Source organism: Tinamus guttatus, unplaced genomic scaffold (genome assembly GCF_059628265.1).
Source record: "Tinamus guttatus ecotype Peru unplaced genomic scaffold, ASM5962826v1 Tinamus_guttatus_pri_ptg000308l, whole genome shotgun sequence".
In the NCBI taxonomy this organism is placed as follows: Eukaryota; Metazoa; Chordata; class Aves; order Tinamiformes; family Tinamidae; genus Tinamus; species Tinamus guttatus.
Window position 1 is genome coordinate 3916233 of NW_028288842.1, and position 14954 is coordinate 3931186.

Genomic DNA, 14954 nt, shown 5'->3' on the forward strand with positions numbered 1-14954 from the left:
AGCAAAGGAAGGGAGGTTTTTCTGAAAAATACCCTGCCAGTTCTAATAAACTATTTTTCTGTCATTCTTGTCTTTGTTTTAAACCCTGCTGAACGCTACGATGGTTTTACTTCCAAATGGCTATATAAGAGGTAGAAGTGTCATTTATGTCATTTATTTTCGTAGATCACAAAGTGAAAAGCTTCCTGATTCTTTTGATACAATACCACTAAAAGTAGTGTAAGCAGTCGTTACCAAAACCAAATACTGGAAATGCTCACATTAGCCAGTTCCCTGGGTCCACTTAATAACTGCTTCAGATAGAGATTCAAATCCTTCACTCTTTTATGTTCAAGATCTGTAAAAGGTAAATGCCATGACGGGGGAAATCTGGAGAAAAAAAAAAAAGATATTTGTAAGTTTTACAGCTCTTGCAATAAATTTGCTGGAAATATTTCCAACACTACTTTACAAAAGATTATTAGCACTTTCTAAAAGTTTTTGTGGGAAGGGGAAGGGAAAGGTGTAATGCCCAGAAGACAATATACTGCTTGATTCTTTTTTTTTAAATTATTACTATTCCAATAATTTGCTGATACTCTGTTCGTAGCCTTTTTTTTTTCTATTTTTTACATAAATGTATTAAAAAAATACTAAAAACACTTTTTTACATTTCCTGGTGTTTGAAGTCCTTTTAAAAAATCTGATCCTAGGAATGTCATCATTTTTGCACAATACAGCAGGTCTCTGGTCTCAGACCAGTGTTCATTCTGTACAAGTCCCTTCCTTGTAATATTGAATGATGACAGACTTGCACCAACAGAGTAACATTTTATGAATACACCTTTGCTGAAAATAAGCTTTTCAGAGAAGGTCTCTGATTCCCTATGTGATTTCAGACACTACTATGATAAAAAAAAATCCAAGAAAACATAGTATCAATACAATATCAAAATCAAATTTAACGAAAACAATCATAACAACAATAATAATGTTTTTGTAAGATTTTTATTAACATTAATATCATTTGATTTTAGTAAATAGACCGCATATGAACAGAATTGTCTTGTATCAACTTTCAGATGCTATGATGTTTGAAAATGTCAAAGTCACATTTTTTTCACTTGAATCACCTTTGCATTTTCAAGATAATGGTTGTCCTATCAGTCAAAAGGTTAGATTTAAACAATATGTATAATCGATTTGTATTAACCTTGACCTGACAAGGACTGTTTCTCTCTCAGGCTGTATAAGCATGAGAGAAGCTATTTGTGCTAAATGGCATGTAATGGGTTTTGTGACATGGCTTACTAATATTGAGATTGCTAAACTAATGTTATGCTCTCTGTCCTCTAAAACAGTATGATTTAGAACTGGGGAGGGTTTGATCCGGTTGTATTTCAGGTCACACCTGTAAGCACTTAACGGCGTCTGGTTTACAAACTCCCTTTTTTTCTGATACGACCTTGTTTGTCCAGCAGGTCTCAGGAGATACCTGAAGGCTCCAGACAAGTGACTAAAGCGGCAGCCAGCAGCGCGACGCACTGAGGAGAGGCCCTGCGAAAGCCTGCTGGTCTGATCCCACTTTGAACAGGTTTTACCCCATTCCACAGCTCGGTGCTAAGATGTCATCGGCTTTTCAAAGGCCACCCCAACAACAGCACGTGGGGCCCTGGCTGCGCATCCCTAGGGAGGAGCACGGGCAGCTCTGGGAGCCACCCAGCTGGAAAAACGGCCAAGAGCAGCCTCACCCAGAGGAAAACAAAGCGATCTAAGACGATTAACCCATCGTTTGTCATTGATTTTTTTGTCATCAGGAGATTCAGGGTAATTAAATTTTATAAGATGCAAATTAGAGCTGTTTTTTGTTGTTGTTTTGTAACAGAAGGCTTTCTATGAAGAGAGGACTGCTGGTTAACAGGATATTGTAATTCCTTTTAGGAGAGAGCAGAGCTTTACCTATTTTCTATAACACCTCGGAGGAAGGCACTGGTATATCTTAGTTTGCAGTTAAAATGGCAAAGCACCAGGATGATGGCAGCACATTGCACATCCAGCCTTTCGGTGACTTCTTTCTGTAGCACCAAAACATTAGGGTTCAGCCAGGCACTGCACAAATGAGCAGCAAGGGACAATTCTCGCCTCAAGAAATTATAGCCATAGAGCACATCATGGGAAAGGGGAAATGACATGACCCAGGATCACGGAACACATGAGCTGCACAGCTAAAAATAGAGCCGTGGTCATCTGACGCCCATGCACAACCTCCGAATGTTTGGATTCCTCCGGGTGCACAGAAGGATCGCTTCCAAAAGGCTCAGCTCGGAAGCAGCTTAAAATCAAACAGACTGTAGAAGACAAAGAGGGGACTCTAGTTGTAGCATGAGGGCCAGCAGAAAGTGCATCCTAAGCACAGTGGCCAAACTGAGCACAGATATATGCATTATCTTTAACTTCAGAGTAACTGCTGATTGATGGCATCCATAATTCTCTGCTCCGGTGAAGGACAATATGAGCCTTGTAATGCTCAACCCTTCTTTAAAATTCATGCTGCCTCTGAATTGCACCTGTGGCTGAAACCAGCTTCCCCGTTGGGCACACACTTGTGCAAGAAAAGTTTGGGTTTCCAAGCCGATTTTGAGCTTTGCATCTATTTTAAGACGCAGATCTGAGAAACAGAGACTTCCTGAATATCAAATTCAATTTCCTACTAACTAGCTTTCTGTATATAATTTATGTCACTTATTTGCTGAGCTGGGTGAAAAGATTTTTGGCCTTCTGAAGAATAATAATTAAATACAATTTATATTCTGTGTAAAACCAAGTAAGAGGAAAGGTGCCAGCGTGCAAGGGCTTGCATGCAGTGGCACTGCTCTGACATAAATAATTGCTGAACAGTTAAGTGTCAAAAGTAAAAATTTGGATGCTGAGAAGTCAGAGCTTTTGTTATCAGTTTCATTTGATACAGCCAGTATTTAGCACCTCTAACAAGCAGAATCATAGAGTATTATTTCCTCCTAATGAGACATGGATGTATACAATTACATGAATAAATACAAAGCAATAACCAGGTCCTTTCAGCTAGCACTTTCAATTACTCTCGTAATATTAGACATTGTACTTCCAAATCACATATTTTCAAACTCATTTTGTAGTTGCGTTATGGAATAAGGCTTTTGCCTTCATTTGAAGCACCAGGAATTAGCCAATGATAGAGACATATGCAACACAGACAGTCTAATGGTCTGATATGGTATGGCAATTCCAATAACTTCCTATAAAAACAAGTTGCCTTTTTATTACTAGAATAAAATAATAAAATACATAAATAATGGACACTAACAGAACTCCATTAAAAAGTCAAACACCAACAGAACTGTTTAGCATTAAAGAACATTCTCTTAAAGGAATGTCATACATAGATTTTTTTTTTAAACACAGTCTTGGGATACAAGGTCATATAGTGACAGGTTATTGGTGAGATTGATTTTTGACAATTCTGAACCTCTTAAACACCTCTTAAAGCCTCAGTATCTGTAGATTAACTTTCTTCAAGTTATGGAATTCTCTTTTGCTTTTAAAATATTGTGAGTGATTTTACTAAAGGTAGATTTTTTACACAGAAATAAATGGCTAGTACTGATTTTGAAAAACATCACAGGCTTTCAGAGGTCTATGTCTTCTAAAAAGAAATATTTATCCCCTTTAAAGGAAAAAATTCCCTTTATAGGAAAAAATATCATAAATAGTTAGGTATTTAAATATTATTCTTTATAGTTAGGATATAAATGAGTCAGAACCAAAATAATGACTGAAGCATTTTCAGTGTTTAGCAAAATTCAGATTCTGACGAACCACTGCAACCAGTTCATACGGACCAGTCATAATGAGTTACCTGGAGTAGGTCAATTAAAAATCCCTTAGCAAGGGAGAGATTCTCTAAAATTAAGCATTCGAGAGCCATTTAACTGAATGCCGCTCATGAGCTTGGGGGAACGCCACATTTGGCTCTGCAGTTTGTGGCCTTGTGAGCAATGCGTTGAGGCGCCAGGAGAACACGTAGGACTATCAAACACCTCTTAGCTGGGCAGTACACGCATCTGTTTGTACAGAAGTGGATCAGGCCTGCCAGTGTCAGAGAGGAGCTTGTTTTTGTTCTTATATGTGAACATTCCTTTATTGCTCTAGAATACTGATCTGGCTGGGAGTTTAGGCCAGCATCATGCAAAAATAAAAGCTATTAAAGGCTCTACCATGCTTTTAAGGAGGTCAGTACCATTTACCCTTTGCTTTCAGAAATAGCCGTATCAGGCCCACAACTGTTAGAGCTGTCACCCCCCAATCCCTCCCCATTAAAAAAGGAACAATAAGATATATAAAAGTCAGACTGCCACAATTGTCTGTGATTCACTTTCTTCTAGTCTGAATAAAAGGCTTGATAGAATATGTTGCATTGCCTTTCTGTTTCTAAAAATACATCTGCCATACATTTTCTCACATTTTTATCTGTGCACAGAAAGAACCATTTAACAGCAGAATAATATTCACTAATATGCTGCCTTACTCTGGGAGGGTATGTGATGGAAATTGCTTCTGGAGATGGCTGTGAAGTTTTGCGAACTGGTCAAATGATTTTTCCACAAAAGTGACCACATTGCAGGTTTGCACCACCTGGACTAGATACAGCTGTATTGAGAAAAAGGAAGCAGCAGAGAGATAAATGATTAGAGAAACGCATTTAAAAAAGTACAAGAGAAAATATAGGACGATTCTAACAAAGAAAAACCTTTCTTTAATGTAGTGCCAAGTGCCAGAGAATTCAGTTTGTAATTTATAGTCTTTGCTGTACAGAAAGAGAAACTTGCCTGGATAGCATACCATTCAAACACTGAAAGATCACTGCAGTGTGTGAAAACTAATAATGCACCATTAAAGCATCATATAACAGCTTCTGATTTCTATTAGGCTTCCTAATTTTGTGCCATGCTTTCCTTCTGGATGCTTTAATTAGCTCTTGATTTATTTTTCACTATAGGGCAGGAACAGTTCTCCTTAATGGCTCCCTGCTAATAGCTGTCTGCCTGGTGTTATTTCTCTCCAGTATCTCACTGCTTATGGCACTGCTGCTTATTCTGTGATCCTTCCAATGCTGCACAAACACATCTTAAACAATAGAGGAGGAAACCTATATAAGAAGGAAGAGTGGTTAAAGATCAAGATAAATGAGGGCAAGCTCACAAAATAATACATACAGAGTCAGGCTTCTTGTTGAACCCTAAAATGGTTGCTCTTGCAATAGCCTTCTCTGCATCCAGCACGATCCACTCTTGGGGAACAGTCTCTGGAGCAGCAGGCTTGGCAGAGCCTGTTACAGACATCTGTACGAGTGTGTGGATCAGGTTATTGAGCTTGACAGGAAAACACTCCAAACTTTCCTTTATTTTCCTGAAAAACAAGCAAACACACAAAACAGAAAGAAGAGGCTCATCTCTTTTGTTGCCACTTCTTGACTTTTGGTGTCATGCATGCAATAACTATAAAACCCCCACGCCTAAAACCCACCTCCCAGGAACATGTACCATGTTCACAACAGCCACCATGTAGAACAGCATAACACATCCAGCCTTGGCATTCCACTGCTCAGGTAAATCCTCTTGCTCTAGCCCATCGGATGGCTTACCGTGGTGGTCACTCTTCAAGGACTAGATACGCATCAGCCTTCTTTCAAACATGAGAGAAAGCCAGAATGTTTCCGGAGATATTTTGAGGTAGGAGACCACGGGCTCCTTTCGACAGGCAGGGGAGCACCCTCCTTTTGGTTACGTTAACCTCACGTGGATATCCAAGCGTTCGCACAGACTGAAAAATCTCTTGTGTCCAGTTTGCTGGGGCAGGGGACAGATAGGCGGGGATTGTTGCTAATTGCCCTACCCAAGTGTTAAAAATGCTATCCCTGTGGAGCTGCACAAGATGAAGAAATAAAATAGAGGAATTTTCTCCCTTCTGTGTTCCCCTATTTCACCCCTGTGCAAGAGGAATCAGAAAAAAAAACATCTAATTTCCTAAGCTTTGAGATCCTTTATCAGAAAAAAGGCACAATAGATGGAAAAATAACTAGATACACATATAAATGTAGAGTGTGAATTTGTCTTAACATCAAAACGAACTCTACTTGAGAAATAACATGGCAAGATAATCACTGGTCTTTGAAGAGTAAGAAGCAGTACTCATTAGAAAATACTTGCCTTGTTGAACCCAATTGCTGGTTAAAATCTATTTATTTTGTGATACCTTCCCCCCCAAACCCCCTTCTTCTGGTTATTTCTGCAGCTCTCTGAACATTTTCTAGACCGATTTTGATTTTATAAAATAACAACCAGCTCGTTTCACATTATGCACTACCAGAACACTGGAAAACATTTTTTTTTCTTTTTTTTTTTCCAGTTTTGGACTAAATTTAACTTGCTTAGCCAGGGTACTTAAGGGCTCAGAAACCCTAACCAACTAATCTGCCCAAACATTCTGGCTGAAATCTTTATGCTACACAGATGCAACCACACCAAAAAGAACATTTCTACCTGCAGATAACCCTCACAAGCTTGACGTTTCATTTAACATACTGTGCAAATTGATGACTCTAAAATGGTCATATTAACCCGAGTGATGGTGGAGAAAATAAAATATATATTTGTTTCTTAATGCAGTAAAAGGGAAGTTGTCTCTGAATGGATTCACTTAACTGTCTTATTAATTAGATTCTCACAAAACAGATGCACACAGATTATGTAACAAATGACACAAATGAACGCTGAAATGAAGAAAATAGTTCTCAATTCAAAATAATAGTAGAAAATAAATACCGTCCTGATTACATAAAACAAGATGCAACATTACAGGTTGCATCTGAGGTTGACTTCTTTTAAGCCGCTACTTATTTGATTTAATGTTTAGATAAATCACTGGGCCGTGATTTAGCTTATAGAATTTGTAACTTGTCTATATTATAGCAAAGCAATATTACTGTGATATTACTATAAATACATATTAATTTTACAGCTAAATACAGTGCATTTTAAATCATATAAAACATGCTTTTGCTTATAAACTAATATTAATTCAGACATCACAGAGCAGATGATATCAGAATACATCATCTACACAATTTAGTATTTTAATGGCTTGTTGTTCTTTCCATGGGTTCATTAAGCTTCTAAAATGCTTTTAATGCCAAGATTGCTAATTACATTGCTTCTCTTTAAACCTAAACAAAGGCTTTTGTTTTTCTTGCGCAATTTCTCAGTGAGTTATTTATATTTAAAAGAAAGATTATGTTTAAAAAAAAAATCACTGAAATGTTACCATTTTCTCCTTCTCTATATTTTTTAATTTCTCTGTATGCACTCCTATCTGTAACAGTGGAAAGCACACAATCCTTAGTTCACATTATAAGCAAGGAATTGAAAAACCATCTTTTGCCATTCTGCTGTCATCTCAGAGTGTGCCTTCACAGCAAGGTAGAACAACTCTGGTTACGGTTCTCCGCATTTTCTTGCAAACTCAAACTGGCTTAAGGAAATCCCACTCTGTCCCAGAGAGAGTATCTCTACAGCCAATTCCTAGCTGTGTGTGTAGCAGTGTGGTACATCAAGACCATGTGTCCTGTCTTCTTTAATTTTGCAGGTTATTTTTGGTGTAGATTAATTTGCTGACCCAACTGACAGCATTTTCTCACAGGCACAAGAACTATGTGGAAGATCATGGTGAGGAAGGACATGGCGGCTTTGTGGCACATGAGCGTAGAAGCCCCTTAGAGCTCCCTGCACACTCCCTTCCCATGCGGGACAGATCTGTGGTAGTGAGGTGGTCAGCAGAGCAAGAATTGAAAGGCCAGAGAGGGTCGGGGACTTGTGCTTGGCATGCACCTGGATTGAAGCAGGTTCCCCTCTCTGCCTCACTGGGCCCTGCCAGGACTTCATTTCATCATAAGGATCCATGGAGGACCCTTCTCCTCGAACTCTTTGAGATATATACACGCCTTCTCTTCCCTCTAGCCACATGAAATGTAGCCAAAGCAAAACAAGTGGTCAGGTCATATGTATCCGTTGCTGAAGTGTTCTTGTTCCTCAGGTCATGACCACGTTTGCCTGTGCCAAGGCTGGTTGGCCCTTCACAAGAAGGTGGATAAAACATTTGTATGTTACTGCAGAGCTCTGGTAGCCCAAGTTGTTCAGAGAATTACTTTCTAAGGCATCAAATGAACAAGCTAACAAACAGAGAAAATTGTTGTTAACTAGAGTAATCCTAATTTGTGAATTGTTTCATTGTGCACAATGTTTTCAGGCAGAAACATGTGTTTTCCACATGACAATATCCCTTTACTATTCAGGTTAGTGTCTTACCTACTTCTCAAAAAGGTGACTTAAATATTTAGTATTATTCATAGGCACTTTCTGCCTTCCATCTGTTGAAATGAATTAGAATTTCAGATTTGGTTCATGGTCCTTCTACAGAACTATCAAATTACTAGAGGAGATAGGAAAAAAACAGACTTGTTGGTTGCTTTTGTGAACAGAAATGAATGAAAAGTTCAGCTAACCTTTTCAAGAGTGATTATTAATTGTTAGGGCTTTGATTTTTTAGAAGGCAGACACTCCGTACGGGAGAGGTATTCTGAGGGTTAGCGCTTAAATCACCACACCAGCCATTCTCCATAGACTCTCAAGAGTAGATGGGCTCACAGTCATTGGCAAGTTATTCAGTCTTAGCCTTAGTATATGTTATAATAAATCTTTACTCTCAAACTTCGGAATCATTTTCTGTATCAGTTATGGTGGCCTTGTGCATCTCATTTCCATGAAATATATAAAAATAATATGAAATAATCTGAAAATAATTTAGAGCACAGTGAGCAAAATTTATTTTCATGGGATTATCATGTGTCAATGTAAGTTGCATTTCTTTGGAAAAGCCTTTTTCATTGAGATTTGTACCCAGTTTTAACAGGATTCATTTTAAAACAAGTTAGTTAGATAGTATGCCTCCAGTGACTCTTAACAGAAACACTTTTCCAGAATCCTACTGCTTTCATAGGTAGACCTTCTCTAATTTTCATCAGCATTTATTCAGGAACAGTGGGTATCCTTTGTGTACAGCAGCGATAATCCTTCAGTTTAATATCTTACTTCCCACTGTGATAATAAATAGGAAAAAAAAGATATCCTTCTTCCCCTTTATTTTGCTAGGCTATACGAATCTAGAAAATGTTTAATTTCCTAGAGAGGCTCCTCCTAGTTATCACAGGCTAACTATATTAGAAAGTACTGAAGCCCAACAGGAGCAGATTTACTGCATGAGCTGCGGTGCTGAGACTCCCATAGATACACTAGATGCCTTTTGAGGGTTTATCTCAGATTACCTTTAGTCTGATCCTACAGGCTGAACAGTTCAGAAGCTCCAGTCCAGTCCAGGGAGCTGGACAACTGGGCAGTGAGAAACCTCATGAAATTCAACAAGGGCAAGTATAAGGTCTTGTACCTGGGGAGCAATAACCCCAGACACAAGTACAGGCTGGGGACTGACCTTCTGGAGGGCAGCTCTGCAGAGAAGGACCTGGGCATCATGGTGGATGATAAGTTGACCATGAGGCAGCAGTGTGCCCTCGTGGCCAAGAAGGCCAATGGGATCCTGGGCTGCATTAAGAAGAGCATCTCTAGCAGGTCGAGGGAGGTGATCCTGCCCCTCTACTCAGCCCTGATGAGGCCGCATCTGGAGTATTGTGTCCAGTTCTGGGCTCCACAGTACAAGAGGGATGTGGAGCTGCTGGAGAGAGTCCAGCGCAGGGCTTCAAGGATTATCAGGAGCCTGGAACATCTGCCCTATGAGGAGAGGCTGAGGGAGCTGGGCCTGTTCAGCCTGGAGAAGAGAAGGCTGAGAGGGGACCTGATCAGTGTACACAAGTACCTCAAGGGAGGGAGCGAGGAGGATGGGGCTGGCCTCTTTTCAGTGGTGGCCACCGACAGAACTAGAGGAAATGGCCACAAACTGAAACATCAAAAGTTCCACAGGAAGTTAAGAGAGAATTTCTTAACAGTGAGGGTGACAGAGCACTGGAACAGGTTGCCAAGAGAGGTTGTGGAGTCTCCTTCTCCAGAGATCTTCAAAATCTGCTTGGATGCAGTCCTGTGCCACATGCTCTAGGTGAACCTGCTTGTACAGTGGGGTTGGACTGGATGATCTCTAGAGGTCCCTTCCAATCTTAATGATTCTATGATTCTATGATTTCCTGGAGCACACCCACCAGTTTCGCTTCATCCCCAGTAGTCCTCCTATGCACGTCTCCCAGGACACAGGACATTCCTCTTGCCTGAGCTGCTGGCAAGAGCTGTACAGTGTGTGTAGTTGTCACCTGGGTTTTGTACAACAGTATAAATGCCTCAAACAACATAACTCTGAGGAAGAAGTTTGCCTCTGTTCCTATGAGACACATACGCAGTGAACTTCACAAACTGCTTGAATGCAACTGGAAGAAAGCTTAATATGGCAATTTTTCCATGCATGCCCTTTCAGAAATCACTAGCTTCCAGTAGTGTTTAAGCTATGCGGGGGATTTGTTACTGGAATTTCTGCAGTCAACTGAGAAACAGAGATTGACTAATCATCTTGAGATTAGTCCTGTGTTTTGAAATGAGTTACTGTGAATTTGTTTTGAAAGAAGTTACTGTGAATTGTCCAGTTTTATAACTGCTGGCATTGCTGCTTGGACTGGATATGCTTGATCTGGGCAATGACAGATACCTAAACAAAAATAAAGATGAGAGATGACAACTTCTAAGCAGCCCACCTTTAATCAGGCTGCTGAAGGTGCACAATGCTGCTTCTCTGAAAACTGGCACAACCACAGTGCATCCTGCATTCATGGGTTTCTATGAGATGAGTTGGACTGCATACTGCAATAAATTCAAATAAGCTCCATTCATTGAATTAGGCTAACTTTGATCCCTTAAAATAATTTTAAAGGATAAAGAACTATACATAACTTTACAAGCATATTAAAATGTCAGGCAGCATGCAACACCAAGCTGACACTTGAAGATTACATTTTGAAGAAAACCAAAGGAGAGGAAATTTATATTCAGAGGTGTAAAACAGTGTTGTTGGGGGAAGGGGAAAAAAGGGAGGGGAAGGGATCAAATTCAGTTTCAAGGATCAAACCGAGTTCAGGGCAGATGCTGGAGAGACAAGAGTGTTTCATTTGGCACTAGGTGCACAGAAATGACGAGCAAACACAGAAAGCCTTGTTTTACTCTCAATTGGTACATTGTCTACGCACGATCCAAGAGTGTGACCTTCCAGAAGGCTGTGATCTGTGAGGCTTAATCCTGCTGCTCATCAGCTCATAATAGCGAACTGGCCCAATGTGAGAAGAAAACTGTACACAAATGCACCCACAGATTATTGAATGTGTCTTAAATCAAGAATGAGGGCAAAAGAATTTGCTAAAACACAGAATGCTTTGCAATCTGGAAGAGGCTTGGCATGTTAAAATCCAGCTCAAGTGGCATTATTGTATTGGCTAACAAGGTGAAAGGCAAAGAACAAAAGCACATTGTTTTTCCAGGAATATCTGTGATGTCATTCATCATTTCATGTCGGTCTTAAGTGACAGTGGAGGCAATGTTGTATTATTGCTCAAACCAAACCTAGACAATTGCTAAAAGCAACCTATATAACCATAAATACAGAGAAATACTGTTCTTTTTATTTCCGCTAGCAGAAGGTTAGGCTTTCCAGCAGATACATTATATGATAGAATCTGAATGATGACAATAACTACCCTGTACTTAGAATAAGAAATAACTTTTTGTTGGCAGCTTTTAACATTCCAGTGACCACACTCCCTATCTAAAAAGGAACTTTTATTCAAAATAACAAAATGTTTATGGGAGTAATTACGGAGAAAAAGCAGCTTCAAATTACAGGGGAATTGATAGAGTCTGGATGCTATGCTAATAATCAGAACTTCCAATTTCATAAGCTTTCTAGGATAGCCTGGAAAACAGATAGAGGAAAAAATACAGGCAGACCATGAGAGCTGTGTTTGGATTCTCTCTCATCAGAGTTTCTGTGCAAGAATCAGGTAGGCAAGAATTTTGCTGAAGGATGGGCATAAAGACATGGCAGATAATGCAAAGGTATCAAAAGGCACAATATAGTAACGTTCTGGAGGGGAGGCTGGTAAATGCTTAGAGAGTTCTGCATGGACCTGGATGTCACACTGGATATGGATATCAGATCTATATATCTTAAAGACTGTCTGGATAGCTGATGTGAAACTTGGTGTTCTGCCTGTCTTTAAACCTGTAAAATGTTAGTTAATGCATCTGTTGAATTAACATAAATTGATTATATTCAAACATGACTAGAAATAAGAGTAAACCCAAACAAAAGCACCAAGTGAAATCAGATCCAGGGAAGCTCATGAAAGGAGACTTCCTTCTTACAAATGAGCATTATGTGACACAAACATATACAAATGTAAGATAAGAGTATTGAAGAAGAAAAGACGTACCCTAACAATATTTGATTTTGCTATGTCATACAATGATCTTTATGGGTGATGATAACAAATTTACATTTCAGCATTTTGAAGGAAATTGGAAAAACAGCTATAAGTTTCATCAGAAGCATCAAAGGAGAAAATACACCTTCAAACAGAGCATGCAGCACTATATAGACCCATGCTATGATGGTTGTTTTGCTGGTAAGCGGGCCTTGGGTGGAATTTCTACTCTGAAGGCCTTCATTTCCCTAACACTAACCCTAACAGTTGGAGTAGGACACGCTGGTCTCTAGGATCCACACACAGTCTCTTTGGGATAGGCAGGATTTCTGTACAGGCCCACAGTTCCCTAACCACAGTCATAATCATAATTCTAATCCTAATATGCACCTTACTGAGCAATAAGGCACATTGACTCTTCCCACTTCAAAACACTCTTGAGTGACATCTCCTTCCTGGCACCAGCTCCTGTCCCACCTGCTTTCTCTAAGGAAGACTTCAGTTGAATTCCCACTCTGGAGTTCTTCACTTCCCTAAAAACCACCACAATCACCTCATCTACCTCCCAAAGAGTGTGGAGCTACAGCCCTATCCTGACCTCCTGTCCTCATCCTTCATCCTGGCTAAGGCAGACTGCCCTGAAATGGACCTTAACCATAGCTTTATCCAGCTGAAAACCACATGGACTCTTTCCACCTCCAGAAGAATACTGAGCCCCAGCTCCGGGTTTTGCGTGACACTAATGCAATTCCCACTCAAAGGCTCATAGTTCCCTAGTTGTTATGCATGTCCTAGTCTTTTTTCTCTAATTAAATGAAATGTTTTACTCTAGGGAGACAAGCATCACCATTCAACCTATTTGGCAGAATCAAGATTTTTATATTTTAATTAAAAGCTGCAAGTTTCCCATTTGAAGTGGAAATACTGGTCTGTAATTTGGGAATATGTGAAACTTTTAAAGAAAGAGTAAGGTAGGAGTTGACAGGAAATGTAAAGCTGTAATTAAATTTTAAAATAAAACAGCCTTTTTAAAGCAAAAGAGGGAAAGGATATAAAAATACAAGAGCTGAATGCTCTCCCATGTGCAAAGCAACAGAATGATAGTTTTGTTTGCAAAGTTCGTTTTTTTTTCTTCAAAGAGGGGCCTTCAACTCTTTAGGCTTCTGCTTCAGATTTCTCTAATCTTGCAGCCTCAGTTTCCGCTTCTAATACATGAAAGGGAGACCCATAAACAATGCAGATCATACTGGCAAAAGTCCTCATGTGGGCTTCTGTAGCAGTAATGAGCCTGGCTCAGCTGCTCCCGTTGCAGCTTTCATCTCATCTAATCACTGCAATGTGCTCTGTGGCTGCACGGGATGGAAGGGGGGCTGCTCCTGCCTCGAGGCACTTTGTGGCAGAGCCGTGCGCTGTCTCAAGGGAAAGCCCATTCGGCCCCTGTCTTTGAAGGGAGCCCTGCGTCGCAGACGGGACGCGCGCCCCGCACTCAGCACCGGGCCAAGAGGCCAGGAGAATCTGACTTGGAGCATCTGAGTGCCCAGAATGGAAAAAGCTTCCAAATCCATTCATTCACCACTAGCTACGTCTAGAGTATCATCACATAGACAGTTGGAATTTTATGTGATGCAGGGGCCTGTCCCAAAAGATCAGGACTGAGGACATCGAACTCATTTAATATAGGTCATCTGCAGTCAATCTATGATCAATAAATGTCATTTATTATCACAAACAAGTGAAAGGTTTTATTATCCTAGCACAAATCAAGCCTTAAATACACCTATACACACATATGATGCTTTACTCTGATAGATCTGTTAAGTGCTTAAAAGGAGGAATCATTACCATTCTGCAGCTAGAGTAACTATGGGTAAGAGAGGAAAAGTGACTCGCCTGAAGCAACTCAGAAGGTCAAAAGAAAGTCAGAACCAGGAATAAAATGCAGAAATTCAACGTCCCGACTCAGTATTTGGCCCGCTAATTTTTGTAAAAGACTTTACAAAGCCCATTGCAAACATTATTCAGATTCAGAATTTTTGAATGTCAACATTTAAATCATTATCCAAAGTGCCTGCAATACAAATTCTGTTGCACTGGGTGCTCTCTTAAAATCAGAGAGCAAAGCTGACTAGAAATAAGCCAGTGTGGTTTTATCAAGCAAGCCGAAGAAAATCTCTAGCCACCAAGTGAGAAACTTGTTACAAGTATATCACAGTGCACTATTGTGTTTCTTTCAGAAACTTGATGAGGTTGGTAATAAGCATAAGGAATGTCTTAAAAATAAACACATGAAGACAAATTATTCTTCCGTGTAATTTCAATAATTATAACCTCTTTAAATAAGACAGAAGCTATGCTAATATTTTCTTTTCTTTTTTTCTTTTTTTTTTTTTCTCTGAAATTTGGCAGCTTTGCCTCA

General features: G+C 39.7%; 1 protein-coding gene across 1 annotated transcript in view; it reads right to left on the bottom strand.

Moving 5' to 3' along the window:
• The window catches only part of PIK3C2G (phosphatidylinositol-4-phosphate 3-kinase catalytic subunit type 2 gamma), a 193675-nt gene that overhangs the window by 35335 nt on the left and 143386 nt on the right, over positions 1 to 14954 (bottom strand). Inside the window, exons 28-30 of the mRNA XM_088528461.1 lie at positions 5232 to 5424; positions 4544 to 4665; positions 261 to 369 (exon numbers count right to left, since the gene is read on the bottom strand). Coding sequence (XP_088384587.1) covers positions 261 to 369; positions 4544 to 4665; positions 5232 to 5424 — 424 coding nt within the window. The remainder of the gene's footprint in view (positions 1 to 260; positions 370 to 4543; positions 4666 to 5231; positions 5425 to 14954) is intronic.